The sequence below is a fragment of the Sciurus carolinensis genome, chromosome 8, assembly GCF_902686445.1.
Source record: "Sciurus carolinensis chromosome 8, mSciCar1.2, whole genome shotgun sequence".
In the NCBI taxonomy this organism is placed as follows: Eukaryota; Metazoa; Chordata; class Mammalia; order Rodentia; family Sciuridae; genus Sciurus; species Sciurus carolinensis.
In genome coordinates this window covers 86870294-86888609 of record NC_062220.1, presented here as the reverse complement: position 1 = coordinate 86888609, position 18316 = coordinate 86870294, and the positions used below count along the sequence as shown (strand labels likewise).

General features: G+C 36.2%; 1 protein-coding gene across 3 annotated transcripts in view; it reads right to left on the bottom strand.

Moving 5' to 3' along the window:
- Tax1bp1 (Tax1 binding protein 1) overlaps positions 1–16640 on the bottom strand; it is a 76983-nt gene extending 60343 nt beyond the window's left edge. For 2 of the 3 annotated variants that reach the window (XM_047560965.1, XM_047560967.1), the window contains exons 1-2: positions 16495–16640; positions 9268–9436 (exon numbers count right to left, since the gene is read on the bottom strand). In XM_047560965.1, coding sequence (XP_047416921.1) covers positions 9268–9429 — 162 coding nt within the window. In that variant the 5' untranslated portion in view covers positions 9430–9436; positions 16495–16640. Of the gene's footprint in view, positions 1–9267; positions 9437–16282; positions 16453–16494 lie in introns of those variants that run through there. The other variant, XM_047560966.1, reaches the window with a different exon arrangement.
- Positions 16641–18316: the final 1676 nt, after the last annotated feature.

Sequence of the window (18316 nt, the reverse complement as noted above, 5' to 3'; positions counted from 1 at the left end):
TGCAAATATAAAATCATGCTATACACCATAAATAGATACAATTTTTATTTATCAATTTAAAAATAATTTCAAAACCAAACTCCTAAAACTCAACAACATTTAATTTTAAAAACAGGCAAAGGACTTGAACATTTTTGCAAAGAAAATATACAAATGAGGGCCTAGAGTAAGTGTAGCTCAATGGTATAGTGTTCGTAGCATGCCTAAGACCTAAGGTTCAATCCCAAGCACCAGTTAAAAAAAAAAAAAGCATACACATGGACCAAGAACAAACGAAAAATTGCTCAACATCAATAATCATCACACAAATGCAAATCAAAATCACAATGAGATATCACCTCATATTTGTTTCCAATATTTTCTACTATGGGATAAGAAAAAAAATAACAAGAGTCAGGGAGAATGCAGAAAAACTAGGACCCTTGCACTCTGTTAACGGAAATGAAAATGATGCAGCTGCTATGGAAAACAGTATGAAGATTTCTCAAAAAATTAAAAATGGAATTACCTATGATACAGCAATTCTACTTCTGGATATAAATCCAAAAAGAAGTGAAAACAGGATCTGGGGGTTGGGGAAGTGGCTCAGTGGTAACAGGGAAAATACATTAGCATGCAGGAGGAGGTGGTGGGTCAATCCCCAGTACCACAACAACAAAGAAAGGAAACAGGACCTTGAAGGGAGATTTGCCCATCTATTCCCATAGAATTATGTACAACAGCTAAGAGGTGTAAGCAACCTAAATGCCCAGTAAGGGATAAAATGTCTAATGAAAATGTGGCAAATCAAAATCTTAATCATATCAAGGAAGAAGCTTAAGGACATTATTCTAACAAAATAAGCCAGCCTCAAAAAGACAAATACTGCATGATTCCACTTATATGAGTTATCTAAAATACCCAAACTCTTACAAAGTAGAATAATGATTGCCCAGATTGGGGGTGGGGTCAGAGTTGTTCAGTTTCCATTTTGCAAAATTAAAAGTGCTACAGAACTTTTGCATAACAAGGTGAATGAAGTTAACACTACAGTACTACAAAGCTAAAAATAGTTAAGGTGCCATATTTTATATTACATATTTTTAAAGTTAAAAAAAAAAAAAGGAAAGGTGGCATGTGCCTATAGTCCCAGCTACTAAGGGGTAAGGCAGAAAGATCCACTGAACTAGAAAGTTCAAGATCAGTCTGTTGGGCAAGAAGAAAGGAAGAAGGGAGATGGGACTGGGGGGTCAAGCGTGGGGAGATACATTAAAAGAAGTTTAGTGCTATGTTTGGTCCTTGCTATGTTTTCTACCACTGAATCATAATAGCTCTGCCTGTTCCTCAGCAGTAAACCAGAATGGTAACCACACTTTGCCTTCCTACCAGCATCCTATGTAAGAGAATGGACATCAGTGCTTTAAAAGATCCCATGTATCCCATGCTGGACTGTTTGTACCAAAAACAGATATGTAGAAAACTGAAACCATCAAAAAGTCAAGGCGTGATAAAAACCAATTCTGCATTTCTGCAGTCCAAAATAAGAACTGCTTCAAACCCCTTCTAAAATTAGACCAACAATTTTTAGGTTACTCAGGGAAAGAAATGTAAATTAAGAAGTCTCTCAATTTGGAAAGATAGAAAGAACAGGCAAACTCCTTTGGGATGAGTTATGTCTTGCATCTATGTTCCCACAAGAAAGTATGTTAGAAATATACAAGATGGACATCTGAAAATTGTGTAGAAGTCCATTACAAGAATAATAAATCTTAATTAGTAGGATCAATAAATCACGAAGTGTTGAAATCACAGATTGTTTCTTGTTTTATCTTCATCACCTGGCTGCTAAAAATTAATTCTTAATGCTGCAATGAGGATATTGATATGCAAGGAAACTTCCCTTTTATTCCATCAGTAGCAAGAATAAAGAAAATTATTACATTTAGAATTGTAATAGCAACTGACGGTAGAGGGAAGTGACGGGAGGGGAAGGAGCATGGGGTAGAAAGGGTAAGAGTGAAACAAGACATTATTACCTCATGTACATATATGACTGCATGACTGATGTGATCCTACAATATGTACAATCAGAAAAATGAGAAATTACACTTCATTGTATGATTTATCAAAATGTATAAATGTACTGTCATGTACAAATAATTAGAACAAATTTTAAAAATTAATAAAAAAGGATACAGTTAAAAAAAAAAAAAAAGAATTGTAATAGCAACTTAAACACTGAAAAACACAGGGAAGTCAGGTGTGGTGGTGCACACCTGGCTCAGGAGGCTGAGGTAGGAGGATCCTGAGTTCGAAGTCAGCCTCAACAACTTAGTGAGGCCCCAAGCAACTTACAGAGACTCTGTCTCTAAATAAAATATAAAAAGTGCTGGGGATGTGGCTCATTGGTTAAGTGCCTCTGGGTTCAATCTCAGGTACCAAAAATAAAAAAACAAAAAACAGGGAGAACATGGCAACACAGAGCTCAGGGACAAAATATTTAACAAAGACTGTCAAAATATATTGCTTTAAGGAGTTCATTTGAATTGGGTTAATCAGTGAACTGTGTCCAAAGATACTTATTATGCAGCTGCATCATAGCTGTATCTATTAAGGAAGCGACTACAGCAATGGATATTTTACATACTTCAGTTTGGAGAATTACAATTGTCATGGGCACCACTGTTCTGTATTACTATAATTTCAAAATAAGAGGGAAAATGGAAATTAAATAAGACTGACATGGCAGGAAAAAAAAATGTGTTCTTTTTAAATAGGACTGTCATTTAGAAAACATGTTGGGTAAGAAATAATGACTATACAGAAAATTCTGAGAGGGAATGTTCAGAACACCAGAATGCTATCTAGGTCATCTAATAAAGATAGTAACAAACCAGAAGAAACCATGAAAGAAAAAGGAGGGGAGAGAAACATTTGGGTGGGGAGAACACTCAAGAGAAAGCACTTATTAAAAAAAATTTTTATAAAAAGACAATGATTCAGAAGGGGATATATGACACCAAACAAAGAGCTACAGACAGCAGATTTGGCACAGGAAAACACTGAAAATAAAGTAAGCTGATTACATATCGATACAGCCAGACTGCCAAGAAATACAAATAAGTTTAAAAAAAAAATTATCCAACAAAAAGTTTAAAATAAGCCTACAGATTTTCTTTTCTTTTTCGTTTTCCTTTTGAAAAGCACTCTACCACTGAGCTATACCCCCACACCACTTATAAAATTTTTAAATTTTTAAAAATCTGATCTTTGGGGAAGGTGGGGGTACAATGGGTAGAACCATTTTCTTTTTTTAATACAATATTATTTCTAAAAATCATTCTATCAAAAAAGAGTAAAGCTGCTGGGCACAGTAGCACACACCTATAATCCCAACAGTTCAAGGAGGTTAAGACAGGAGGATCTCAAGTTCAAAGCCAGACTCACCAACTTAGCAAGACTCTGTCTCAAAATAAAAAATTCAAAAATGGACTGGGATGTGACTCAGTGGTTGTTTAACCCTGGGTTCAATCACTGGTATCAAAAAAAAAAAAAGAATAAAGCTCCTTCTGTTAAAACAAAACTGTGAAAATGCCTCAATGTACACAGGGAAGATGTAACACTGATTCTAAGTTAGAGATACCATAAATGGAATAAATATTCCTCCATGAGAGAATGTTACAGAACTTTTTATAAGAAAGTTGTGATAATCGTAAGTACAAAAAACTCAGTACATGAAAAGAGGCAGGGCATGCAATGGTAACAACTACATTAAAAATATATGCATTAGAAAAAAGACCCAAAGTCTCCTTCCTTTAATAAAATACAACTAGAAGAAAATAACTTAAAACATTAACAATGCAAACTGCCACTTTTTAGGTCCTTATCTAATAACAGTATAATAACTATAGTTGGGTAATGGGACTGCTGGTTTTGTTAGTTTTATCATTTAAATTTCCTATTTTTTCCTAAATTATCTAAACTTATGATTAATTATTTTGCAATCAAAGAATGTTTTTTTAAACAGAAAATGGATGAAATGAGGCAGGCTTAGTAGACCTAAGGCAGAAAAAAAGGAGGAAGAAAAGAAATATTAAAAATAAAGGAGAAGCAAGAAACAAAGGTTTTAAACAAGATATTCAAGCATAGTTTAGTTCTACTTTCTATACCAATCAACTCAGTTTTTTATCCAGTTGGCAGCATGATGCACTGACAACAGTACATTACTGGGAGGTTTTGCTTCCTAGTTCAGGATATACTGTTACTAATTAACTATGTGACTTACTACTATGTGACTTTGAACACAACCACTTAGCACTCCCAATTTCAACCAGAATAGTATCTTTGAAAAGTGAGAACTATAAGACTAAGTTTAAAACAATATCATGCCACTTTAGTGTTACTGTAAAATATTTTAATTATGAGATAATTCGTACTAACCATAAATGTAAACATAAATTCCTTACATATAAAACCAAATCAAATTCATAAACAAAGATAAAACTAAAAATTAATGTGATGTAACATTTTACTACAATGAATATTGGGTTTAATAATAAATATATGGCATCAGTGGGGAGGCTAAGGCAGGAGGATCTCAAGTTCAAAGCTAATCTCCGCAAAAGCAAGGCACTAAACAACTCAGTGAGACCCTGTCTCTAAATAAAATACAAAACAGGGCTGGGGATGTGGCTCAGTGGTTGAGTGCCCCTAAGTTCAATGCCTAGTAGCAAAAAAAAAAAAAAAAAAAAAAAAAAAGATACGGCATCAGGTACAGTTCTAAATCTTATGTTTTTTACTTTACTTCAATTCTATCATTGTATAAAATGCATACTGAACTTATTAGCAATGTTAGTAATAATCTGTTGCTAATTTGGGATAATCAAATCTCTTAACTGGCAGAGAACAATTTTTGCCAGTTTACAGAAGGTTTAAGTCTCATCTCCAACATGTAATGTATAACCATATGCCTCTTTTCTTAATGAAACTCAGTTCCCTCATTTGTAAAATGGATAGCATAACACTCAGATGAAAGATCTTTGTAAAGTATAAGAATATTAAACATGTTATACGCTTATTTTAGTTAAAATTAATATTGGAGGAAAGAGTGTAAAATGCTACAATTTTATTTATTTACTTATTTATTTGGGGGGCTAGGGATCAAACCCAGGGCCCTGCATATGCACGGCAAGCATTCTATCACTAAGCTACATCACCAGGCCTTAGAAGCCAAAAAAAAAAAAAAAAAAAAAAATTTAACCTGTAACCCAGTCTACATCCCTTGCTTGGATTCACTCATTTCCTTACCCAACTTGGACTTCACAGTCAGTTCATCATTTCAGTAATGCACTCAAAACCACCCTAATATCCTTTATCCCCTTGATTTCCCTTTCCATTCCCACCCTTCTCTAACACCCAACTGGCACCCACTTTTGGCACTCTTCACTCAACTCTGAACACTGAACCTCTGTAAAAACAAAAAAATCATAAAACTGCTCAGCAATTTCCTGGCTACCTATTCCAATTTGCCATGATAGTCTTCTATAGTGGCAAGGCCAATCTTCATTCTCAAGTCCTCAACTCTAAGCATGTGACCTTGCTCCTCCTGAGGTGCTATGAACTGTGCTACAGTCCCAATACAACTGATTGTTGACATGAATTCCATTTATGGATTATTACCTGCATTATTTCACTTTTTAACTTTAGTCCCTCTATCTCACATAGAAAATTAGGAGTCTGTATGTTCTTTTTTTACCTCAATTCTCTTCAAATTCCAATGTATCTCACCCAAGATTACAAGATTCAAGTTCACTTCAAATTTTATTACTCCTTAAAAACTAGTACTCTTCAGCAGGGTTTGGCGATACACACCTGTAATTCCAATTACTTGGGAGGCTGAGGAAGGAGGATCACACCTGGGCAACTTAGAAAGACTGTTGTTTAAAAATGTTTAAAAAGGGCTGGAGGTATAGGTCAATGGGAGAGTACTTTTATAACACATGTGAGGCTCTGGGTTCAATAACCAGTTCTGACAAAAAGTATCCTTCCGTTAAATATTATGGTAATCCCTAATGTGATCAAAGCTAACCTTTTCCATTCATCTTCTAAAACTGATTATCTGTATCAGGCAAATCAAATTCCTTAACCCTTTCTCAAGCACACCACATGCTTTCCCATCTTCATTCCTTCCCCCGTACAACTCCTGAGTACTCTCTCCCTGCCTATCAATATGGTATCTAACAAAATCATTTTGGAGGACAATTTATAGAATACATGTGGTATTTAAAGGGATGTAATGCCACAAATAGGGCAATTTTAATTTCAGGAATTTAAGTAAACAAATGAAAAAAGTTAACAAATGAACAAAATAAAAGTAGGCACAAAGCATTATTTAATGGTAAGAATTTAGCTACACTAATGTCCAATAATAAGAAACTATTTCAATTAATTCATTGAACCAATTTAATGACTACATAAACTATGATGCATCAAAAGAATGTGTATATATTCTACTCACATCATGCATGTGTAATATTAGTTATTTTATATGGCTACACATCAATGGTTTTCACACCAAGTTATAGTGATATTTTCTTTCTGTATTACCTGTTATCTGAAAGTTTACTACATGCTTAAAACTTCCTTTTTAGTTTTAAAATATGATCTAAGCAAAAAAAGATGGAAAGTATATTCCACACATCCCCCTCACACCTTGGCTCAGAGAAGAGTTACAATTCATAGAGTACATAAGAAAAGAGGTATTGAATTAGGGGAAAAAAATCAGGTAGGAATGACTCCTCCCCCCAAAAAATACAGCTGGAGATGAAGTCTTACAAAGGGTGGCAAACTAAGTTATTTGGTCTTTGCTTTATTCCACTGACAAAGTATCACTGAAGAGTTTCAGGGACTAGGGTTATAGCTCAGTGGTTCACCAGCAACCCCACACCCAAAAAAGTAACAAACAAGAGAATGATATATTTAAACTTTCAGTTTTTATTATAGATCAGATAGAGCAGTTTTCTTTTTAAAGCTTCCAATTCACTTTTTTTTTTTCCTTTTTTAAAAAATTTCATATCAGAGCAATTTAAAAAGGAATAAGGGAGGAATAAGGAATAAGAAGAGCAATTTAAAAGGAATAAGAGGGAAAGGAATAAGAAGAAAAACAGGTGATCTATTGCAATACTCTTAGAAAAAGACACAGAGGGCACATCCCAGAGCAGTGATATTAAGGATACAGAAACACATAAGCAATAAAATTGGTGTATGAATTTGAAGGGAAAGTCATAAGCTTTTGGCTTAGGTGATAGGCCATTAATGAAAAATGAAAAAAATACAAGAAATAAAAAAGTACTCTAAAAGAAAAAGATGAAGTTCATCATATTAAAATATTTTTCAAACAGCTTTATATATTTATATTATACAAAGACTCCCTAATGCCCCTAAAAAATAATCTAAAAACTGCTTAGCCTAACACCAAAGGTGTTCTGCAGATAGACTGAAACTTAACTCCAATCTCATCTCTCTCAACTTCCTTAGAGATTATGTACTACTTAAACAGAACGTTCTTACTCTGTTTAATTAGAACCTAAGAATTAACATTAAGAACATAGAATTCTGGGGCTGGGGATATAGCTCAGTTGGTAGAATGCTTGCCTTGCAAGCATAAGGCCCTGGGTTTGATCCCCAGCACCACAAAAAAAGAACATAGAATTCTTACTTATTCTTATGAACATTATGGAAATGTCCTTCCTGTCTCTTTTTTTCTCTATGATCCATTCTTGAAGAAAACACCAGTTCTCAATTAGTAACTTTAACTTGATATCAGTATCTTACAAAAAAACAAAACTAACACTGACTCATAAAATGCTTACAATGACTGATTTTACAAGTCTAAAAACTGACAAGAAAAGTAAACAGACTCATCTATTCAGGAGCATCAATGAATGAAGGATTCAACAGAAAGAACTAAAATGTGATGTCAAAACTTTCTTCTGGGGGCTGGGGAGATAGCTCAGTTGGTAGAGTGCTTGCCTGTCAAGCATAAGGCCCTGGGTTCGATCCTCTGCACCGCAAAAAAAAAAAAAAAAAATTTTCTTCAGTCCCAATACAGTTTTGCTGCCTTCTACCAGACAATTTTTTTCACTTTTAGAGGCTTCTAATGTACCTAATTCTAGCAGCTACTCCTAATTCTTTCTACTTTGCTGTTTTAACTTTTACAGGCTGGAGAATCAAAATTTTAAGCCTATTGAGATCATATCTATTTTGGATACTCAGGACATTACTTTCACTGCTTTCAAAGGACAGTAATATTTTGAATCTCCACTATATTCTAAAGAGGTATGGTTGCCAGAAAACTTCCAGCACAGGGAAGTACCACTGTAGTGACCATTTCAATATAATTTTCAGGGGCTAAGGAGATAGCTCAGACGGTAGAGTGCTTGCCTTGCAAGCACAAGGCCCTGGGTTCGATCCCCAGCACCAAAAAAAAAAAAGTCAATATAATTTTCAAGAAAATATGATAAAAAATAGTTGGTAAAATATAAGGATTGGGACTCCTGTCATCAAAGTTTACTATTTAACAAGTAAAACAGAATACTCTCCTAATACAGTGTAATGCAATATGAGCAATATTTACCCAATGCAGAATAAAAAAGAGACACTGAACCAGGTGCAATGGCACACACTTGTAATCCTAGCAGCTTGGGTGGTTGAGGCAGGAGGATTGTTAGTTTAAAGCCAGTCTCGGCAACTCAGCAAGTACCTAAGCAACTCAGGGAGACCCTGCCTCTCAATAAAATACAAAAAAGGGCTGGGGATATGATTCAGTGGTTAAGTGTCCCTGGGTTCAATCCCTGTTCACCGACACGCCATCCCCCCAACCCCCGCCAAAAAAAGAGACAATGAAAAATTATAGAGCTATATACAAGTAATCACAAATGACTGGAAAAGACAATAAATGATTTAGAAACCTGAAAGAAAAGTTTTTTGGTTTTATTTTGTTTTGTTTTCAGGTAGTAACTGGAGAAAATGGGGTTTTCAGAAAGATTCTGAAAATTTATTCACATAGCCTTAACAAAGTTGAACCTTTTGATCACAGAAAAGAAAATCTAACAAAATCATGTTTCCAACATGTTTTATACCACTGTGTAGTGTTATACTATTTCATGGTAATGTTTCTAAAACTGAATCTTAATGTGGATACAAAGTTAGTACGAACTATTTCCCAATCTGTTTAAAAACAAAATAAGAAGTACCTACATGTAAGACATATTCAGAAAGCTTTCTTACCTTAAATATACCAACCCAATCTTTTGGATGTGGATGGATATATGGAGTTAAGGTATAATGACACTCCAGATGTGCATTAGGAAGATAACTCTTGGCCACATTTTGAAAGATGACATGAGCAAAGTTGGAAGTCTGCAAGGGAACTTCTTGAAAGGATGTCATTGTGAATCTGAAACAAGTAAGGCACATACATTAAATGATACCAGCAAAGAAACTTATACCTTCAAAAATAACTTTTAATGTAAATTTCATGTTATAAATATTGAAACTGTTCCTTAAAAATGTGATTAAATATTTTAAAAATTGAGAAATAACTAAGCCAATATGGTTCAGAAAGTTACAAGGTAATTTGAAAACCAAAAGCAAAAAAAAAAAAAAAAAAAAAAATCTCCAGGAAAGCCTAGTCCCGTTTCTATTCCAACCAAAAGCAAATGAACTGGAGGTGTTTAAGTGTACACACTGACCCCTAGCAACAGACACTAAGAAAGAGAAATAGGGATAGTTAAAATTCAGTATTTTATTGGCTACTGGTCAATTAACTTTTCCTTTCTATATAGAATCCTTGGACTTTATCATCTCCCTCCTCTCTCCAGGTTCTAAGCTCTAATAATTGAACCTGATGCTAACCTCTCTCTGTCTGTATTCTTGCCCCATGTTTTGATCCCTTGGACCAGCATTTCTCAACCCTAGTTTCACATTAGAATCATTAGGGCCCTTTAAGAAGAGAAACAGATGCTGGATGTGATGGCGGATGTCTGTAATCAGATATTGGGAAACAGGGCAAGAGGGTCACAAGTTCAAGGCAAGCCTTGGCAACCTATGGAGACTGCCTCAAAATTTTTACAAAATTAATAGCCAGATATGGTGGCACACACCTATAATTCTACAGACTCAGGATCCTGAGACAGGAGGATCAAAAGTTCCAGGCCAGCTTCAGCAAGTTAGGAAGGCCCTAACAAGATAGCAAGACTGTCTCAAAATAAAACACAAAGGGTTAGTGATGAAGCTCAGTGGTAAAGCCTCTGGATTCAATTCCTAGTACAAAAAAAAAAAAAAAAAATCTACAAAATTAAAAGGTCGGGGATGTAGTTTAATGGCAATGCACCCCTGGTCCAATCTCCCGTACCACAATAAATATGTAATAAAAGAAAAAAGGTGGGCATAGTGGTGTACCCCTATAATCCCAGCAACTCAGGAAACTGAGGCAGGAGGCTCTCAAGTTTGAGGTCAGCCTCAGCAAGTTAGTAAGATCCTGTCTCCAAATAAAAATTAAAATGACTGAGTTATAGGTCAGTTCAATCCCCAGTCCAAGAGAAAAAAAAAAAAGTGATGACTTGCTGGAAGTGGGACCTGTGCAGATGTGTTTATATGAATAAAATACCCACATCCCCTAGATCTCTAAGTAATCTTAATCCTAGATGCAGCCAAGAGAGAGAACAGTTACTTACAACTGACCCAACTCAACTATTTTAAGTCTTTACCATTTCCATAGATCCTAGACCCAACCAGCCTTCTTGAACTTCAGATAGTTTGTTGAAATCTCTTAAAGTACATAAAATCGGTGCTGGTCTATTTGAAATAGCTCGGCCTATTTGCTCCTCTCTATCTATACTAATTCCATCCTTTTATTCTGGGTTCAAGGATCCTACCTTGACTTTTAACATCTGGGTGCTCTTCCATATATTTACTGATTAAAAATAAAATAATATTAAAACATAAAAGTATAATATTAATCAAATGCTGATAAAAATCTATTAGAGAGTCAATGGATGCTCACTGACTTTGTAAACACCAGGCATTAAATTGCAAATGAACAGTGAGAATGAATTAAAACTGTAAGATCCAAATGTTTTCCCTATTTTGTGCACTACTTTTGAGAGAAAGGGAACAACTGAGGATTTATTTTAAAAAGCAATTTATAAACCAAGCACTGTTAGCACATGGCCTATAATCCTAGTGATTCAAGAGGCTGAGGCAGGAGGGTGCCAAGTACAAGGTCAGCCTGGGCAACTTACGAGTCTCATAACAAAACAAAAAAAAAAAAAAAAAAAAAAATTTTTTTTAAGGTAGGGAGTGGGGTGGCTAGGTATGTAGTTCAGTGGTAGAGAACCTGCCTAGCATACCCAACTCCCAGTACTGTGAGAAAGGAAAAAAAGCAACTTAAGAGTATGTCACAGGCTCAATACAATTATCTATTCTACAGTACACATAGGAAACTATGACTGACCTTATAGCACTTGGTTCTGAGTTATTAAACAGGAATCCCTGTAATAATGGGGGGAAAGGAGGCAAAATTTTTGCTAATCAATTGAATGTAACTTCCTTCACAATTCCATGAAATTCATACAGAGCAAGGACAGCAGAATCTTCTGGCTTCTCCTCTGTTTAGTACTGCTTTATTAAACAATAAATGGAACATCTCATACAGAGACTGCCCATCATGATCCAGGCAGTTACTGAGATAAAAAAGACTAGTTGTTTTACAGCCTCTCCCAACCTAATGTTCGCAAGAATTCTAAGGTGAAGCGTATATTCAGTAACAACCCTTTACCTCTGCACTAACAAAAGGACTTCCATATCAACAACCCTATTTCACAGAAGGACTTAATTGTGAATACTCTGCCTAGAAACCTAAAGTCTTAGAGAAAATGAAAGGTAGCACTTAAAAACATTGGGGAACTCTACCTATAATAACTGAAGAGCTCTATTATTTTATTTGAATTGTCTGAGCTAAACTTAGCTCACCAAAAGGTCATAATACTAATGATCTGCATCATAATAATCTCTTTTCAAATCAGTGGCTTCACCAAAAAAAAAAAACAAAAAACCACAACATTTTCAACTTCCTTTAAAAATATAGTACTGGTTTTAAGATCCCAATAAAAGAAACTATAGCTAAATCAAGTGAACCAACATCCATTAGATAACAACCACAATAACTAGGTTAAGCAAATCTATATTGTTTTCCTATAAAGTAAGTGAATATTCAGGTCTATTTGAGGAAGATATTCATTAAGGAAATGAACTAGCTCACCATAAATTTTCATTGTTTTTAATTAAAAGATATTTAAGGATGAAGCTTTTCCTCAAATTCAACTCCGTTTAAGAGTTTAAACCTTTGTTCAACCTCAATTTTTTTAATCCATAATCCAACCTTACACTTCATTGTTTTTTAGATATAAAATACAAAATGGGTACAGACATGTGCATTTAAGTATGTATATGTAAATAGATCCAAAGGAATTAAAAAAAAAAAAAAACCACTCGCCATATAGTTTTTACTCATGAGGGACATGTGAAAAGAGGACTAATTTTTTTTTTTTTTTTTTTTTTGTGGTGCTGGGGATCAAACTCAGGGCCTTGTGCTTGCAAGGCAAGCACTCTACCAACTGAGCTATCTCCCCAGTCCGAGGACTAATTTTTAAAATTATTGTTTGCCTTCTACAGATACACATAAGCGACCTTTATTGTTCTAAATGACCAAATTAACATCTCATTTTAAAATCCTCCCCAAAACTCAAGTTTTTAATAGAAAACACATTACACTTTAAATACATTCATGATGCTCATGTCTGAAGAATAAGAAAATTTGTGATCACCCTAATAATAGCCTTCAATCTCTCACCAACTCTCTAAAATTTCGATGCTATTATAATTATAGAAATTTTTTTTTTTTTTGCGGTGCTGGGGATTGAACCCAGGGCCTTGTGCTTACAAGGTAAGCACTCTACCAACTGAGCTATATCACCAGCCCAATAACTATAGAAATATTTTACAAGTCATTCTACTATCCTTGTTATTTTTTTATTTTTATTAAATTATAATTAGTTTTGTTATTTTAAAAAACATGAACAAGGATAGATGCAACCTGAAAATTACATCACAAATCAATTCATTTTAAATTAGTAAAATAAAATGTGTAATTCCCATACAGTCCCTATGGTCCACTTCTTCCACAGATAAGAAATAGAATGAAGTGATGGAAAAGCTTATACAAATGCTGGAATTCACAAGAACACCAAAGCCACGCATGCACAAGGCCCAGTAGAGAAGCAATACGCAAAGTCACTGCATCACCTTGTGGTAATGCCTGGGAAGTGTAGCTTTACTGATACTTGGAAAAAAAAGTAAAACCTTCATCTCAGTTGGAAAGAGGAAATACAGGTTTTACGTATAAAAGTGAAAACGCACCACTTTACCATATCGAATTCTGCTCCCTATACTCTAAAATACATCTCCAGAAACAGCACTGTAAAATAGCAAGTCAAGAATAAGTAAAAATTTTCCAGTCAATAATTAAAGGGCCAGACACACCTGAGAAGCAGTATCTGAAATGCATATACATGCTGACTACAGTGCCCTCTTCCAGGTTTTCAACCACATTCCCTAAAGTTGTTACCTCTTGAATTCCTTTATATATGCCATGCTGTAAATTTTCATTATAAAGTCTTTGGTCTAAATCCCAATTTTGTTATTTTGGGAATTCATTAATATCTAAAGAAGAAGTAAGTAATACATAGTGGGACCTCGGTTATATCCATCTAAGATAAATTTGAAGGGTGGGGGAAGCATTTCAGTGATATCTTTACTTTCTCCTTTTGAACTTTTGAAAACCCAAAACAGATCTGCCTCTTGTGATAGTGTTTTTCCAATGGCCCCTGATTACTTCACTGCATTTAACTAACCCCAAAACACAAGCCTTAGTCAACTTAGTAGAAAAAAAGATCTTACACTAAGAACATCTTCATATTACAGCATATAAAGTCCAAGTAAACTTTTTAAATATTTAGCATACCAGTCAGAATAAGATGAATTTTATCATGTGTGATAATATGATGACTATATTTTTAAAGTCCTTATCAGTTAGAGATATTCAACTAATTATAGATGAAATGTCTTGACTTCTGGAATTTGTTTTAAAAACTCCAGGGAAAAAAACAAATGTAATGGAGGGCATAACAGAATGAGATTGGCAAAATCTTGTTTCATTTTACTGTTCATTCTTTTTGTATATGTCTGAAATTTTCCATAATAAAATTAGTAAAAATCAAAGCAAATACATAAGCATATTAGCTGAAAATGTAGCTTAGTGGTAGAGCACTTGCCTAGCAAGTGAGAAGCCCTGGGTTCAATCCCTAATACTGAAGAAAAAGGAAAGAGAGTAAGAAGTAGACTTAGTAGTAAAAATTCAGTGTATCACTTGATGCAGTAGAAACACTATGCATTTTTTAATATGAACATTTAGAAGTGTCATAACAGGTAGTGGTTGGCAGAGTTAGCAAAGTTTCCAAAATCTTCATTTTAAAAAAATATGAACCTTGAGTGGGCTGGGGATATACTCAGTTGGTAGAGTGCTTGCCTTGCAAACACAAGGCCCTGGGTTCAATACTTAGCACCACAAAAACAAACAAACAAAAAAATATGAACCTTGAAAAATTATCTCCAGACTTCAGTTCTGGAGGACACAAAAACATCTAAAAGGTTAAAATGTCTAGTATTCAGTTTCCAATTACTTCTAATTAAGCTCAAACACTCACCTGGATTACAGACCTCTCTACTCTAGAAAAAAACTGTTATCAGCAATATTTCTGGGAAGCTAAAGCAAAGGCTTCAGTCTATTAATTCGCACGCTTGCAAACATTCCAATCTCCATAATCCTTTACAACTGAGCACCTGAGACACTGCCTACATCACTACCTTTTAAATTTATATCTGTAAGTTGATTTCTAAAATGCTATGACCTTGACCCATAAGTATTAGGGGAGAAAAAACTTTTTTCTTCTTCTAAAGGTTTATTTAAGACAAAATAAGCTTTTAAAAAGTCAGAATGCATAAAACCCAAATTTTATAGAGTGATATTCACATGGCTACAAACCTGCGGCCCGCAGTTTAAGAATGTGGTGACTAGAAAACGTATAAAGTCGCTCTTTGAAGCTAAACAGATTGCAAAAAGTAATGTAGCTTAATAAATCATTCCTAGCATAATCAAATAATCCTTCAAGAAATCAAGTTTACCTTTAAGAAGAAAAGAACGAAGGAAAGAGCTCGGCCTCAGTTCCTCTTATATATCTGAAGGGCACTTTGAGGACAATCAGACCATTTCAGATTAATATTATTCAAATGATCTTTTTAAATGCTTTCGGAACTGAGCACCAAAATTATATTTAGTAACTGCTCGTGCACAATTCGTAGAAATTTTGCCAAAACTGAAAGATTTGCCCGTCTAAATCTAACAACATAACTACCTTATAAAACCTAAAATCTAATATATGTACAAAGTCATATGCCACAGCGTTTCCTAACAAAACTGTTATCAAGAACGTACAATGTATTTCTCTATTGCGAAACAGAGAAACAAACACCAGGTAAACCCTAACAGATTTCCCGAGCAAGAAGCGCCAGTCGAGACTCGTCCACCACCTGCAGACCTGCCGGCTGGGGCGAAGGAGTGGAGATGGAGTTAAGGGAGGGAGAGTTATGAGTTATGATACACAGAAAAGTTGACTAAGAAAAGAAAAATGTGACAGTCCTCAGGAGACTTCCTGAAAAACCTCTTCAAGAACCGTCAAGGTGGGGGCGGGGGAGCTTTACAAACGGATTAAGAGCTAACTAATCCCGAGCCCAGGTGAAGCAGGAATCCGGCCAAAACAGCTAACCACGCCCGCGGGCCTCCAATGTAGGCGGCGCGGAGAGTCTCCGCCTCTTTCTCCACTGGCGACTCAAAACCAAAACAGTTTGGTGGTTCTCTGCAGAGGCAAGCCCGAGCGTCCTTGCGGGACCCGCCTACATGTTTTCCCTAACCTACACACACTGCCCTCAAAACAGTCACCCTAGAGTTGAGTCTTAGAAGAGTCTCCCGCTCCCCAGAGGGTCACCCGCGTCGCTCACCCCAGCCCAAGTGCCCGATCGCGTACGCCAGGCTTGAACCGCAAAGGCCTAGCCCACCCGCTTCCCCGCAGGGAGGCTGCCCCCCTCGCCTTTCCAACTCCACGACTGGCCCGAGTCGCCCACGCACCAGTCACAACCACCGTCCAGTAGAGAAGAACCATCCTTGGGAAGGAAAGCATCGTCATTTGGCAGTATCGTCACCACGGAGACCATTTCCAAGACTCGCCAGGCCCCTAGATTCTAAAGACTTGGCGGGGGGACGTAGGAAGAGCCCCAACAATACTCCAGTGGCGGTCCGCCCCGCACGAGCCGGTAGAGCGGGCCGGAAAGGCACCTTACCAAGGGAAGAGCTCCCAGGCCGAGGGGGAAATGTTAGACTGGCTTCCACTCCGGGGCCGCCATCAGCCGTCTAACCTCTTCCGCCACCACCTCCTCCTCCCACCGACCGGCTACAGTTCCCCTCAGAGCCGAAAGCCGGTGCCACGTCACTTCCGCCCTTGGGGCAGCCCCTTCCGCCGCCGTCGCCGCGCAGGCTCGACCCGCCCAGCCCGCAGCTGCACCTCTACGCCCACCAAGCGCGCACACGCAGACGCAGTTCCCTGCGTCCAGCCGCCTCCACCTGGAACGGCCAGACCCGGAGCGGGGAGGGCTTTTTTTCCCTTTCAGCTGTTCCTCTGCTGTCTTTGGCCTTGGCCTTTTCTCTCAGCGACCTATTCGCAACAAAACAGGATCCGTTTGAGACTTTAAGTAACTTACTAGCGAGATGGAAAGGTCGCCCAGAGGTATTTAGGACACTACCTTGTCACTGCTTGCGTCATACGAATCTAAGCCACCTGTTTTATAAGGAAATAGCCTGAGACGTGCTGAGAGCGACCACGGTTAGGCTACAATCCCTGAACCCCAAAGCTTTCTCACAATTCCTGAGTCCTGTGCTTTTTGAACTATGATGTTTTTGTAAATTTTAAAGACCTGTTTCTCCTGGAAGCTTTTATATTTTAGAACTCTAAAAGTGTCTATTCGCCGACACTCCACAAATGGCCTCTTCACACCACGTTTCTGTGAAGTGTTAACTTTTTTTACATTTGCATTATTTTGTGTGAGTGAATTTTGTCCTGTGTTTCTGTTTAATTGAAATTTCTAAAATCACTTGACTGTTACATATCTTACCTTCCTGTTTTAGGCATTCAGTTTGAATCCTAACTACACGGAAACAAGTATTTTCTATTAGAATTCATCATATTCCTGTGTTGCCATAAAAAATCCTGATAAAATTTGCAGTATCATCAGTGAAGAAAAAGTAATAAATTAGCTCACATTAACTCTTGAAACACCTAATAAATAACATATAAAATCCTCTCGTGTACTTGCATCTTTGCCTCCAGATATTTGAGATGACATTAGTTTCCACTGAATAGGTCCTCAATATTTGCTGATTGATTTGTTTCTTATTTTCATTTAATGGAATCAGAAAATGTTTAATACAAACTAAAATTGATCAATGCATTTAGTGCAGGTATTTTTATTTCGTTATTCTTAATTTCCAGAATTTTTAGAACTTACTTTACCCAGGAAGGTCTTTGTTTTAGAATTTTAACTTGCTCTATTCCTTTTAATAATGATCTCTTGAATTTTTATACCATATTTCTCCGAGCAAACCAAAGCTATATCCTCTCATTTTTTAACTGGATTAAAAAAAAAAAGTCTGTTGTATATATGGCAGTGAGATGTGAATCCAGAGTTCCCCAAATGAAACCTTTCTGCCAGATGAATTTCAGAACTCAGAATTTTTTCAGACTTTAGAGAAGTATACTTTATGTTTAGGACAGGAACCCATAATCAAGGTAACATGGTGGGGTGGAATTATAAATATCATACTAAGTAGGATTAATGAAGCTTATAGTCTCATTTCAGAGCAGGTTTTTCAGATCAGGTTTTGCCACTTTGCCACCTTGACTTCAGGTAAAGTCAAGTTTTAAAGGCAAACAGGTCAGGACAGGTTTTGCCACCAAATGTTAAGAAAACATTTGATTTTCTATGTTTTAGGAGGAGTTCAAAATAGCAGATATGGTAGCAGAACTATTCAGAGAATTATTAGGAAGTCAATCACCGAGCAACTCAACAATTTTTCTGGAACAATTATACTTTCAGGGCAGTTGTCCTA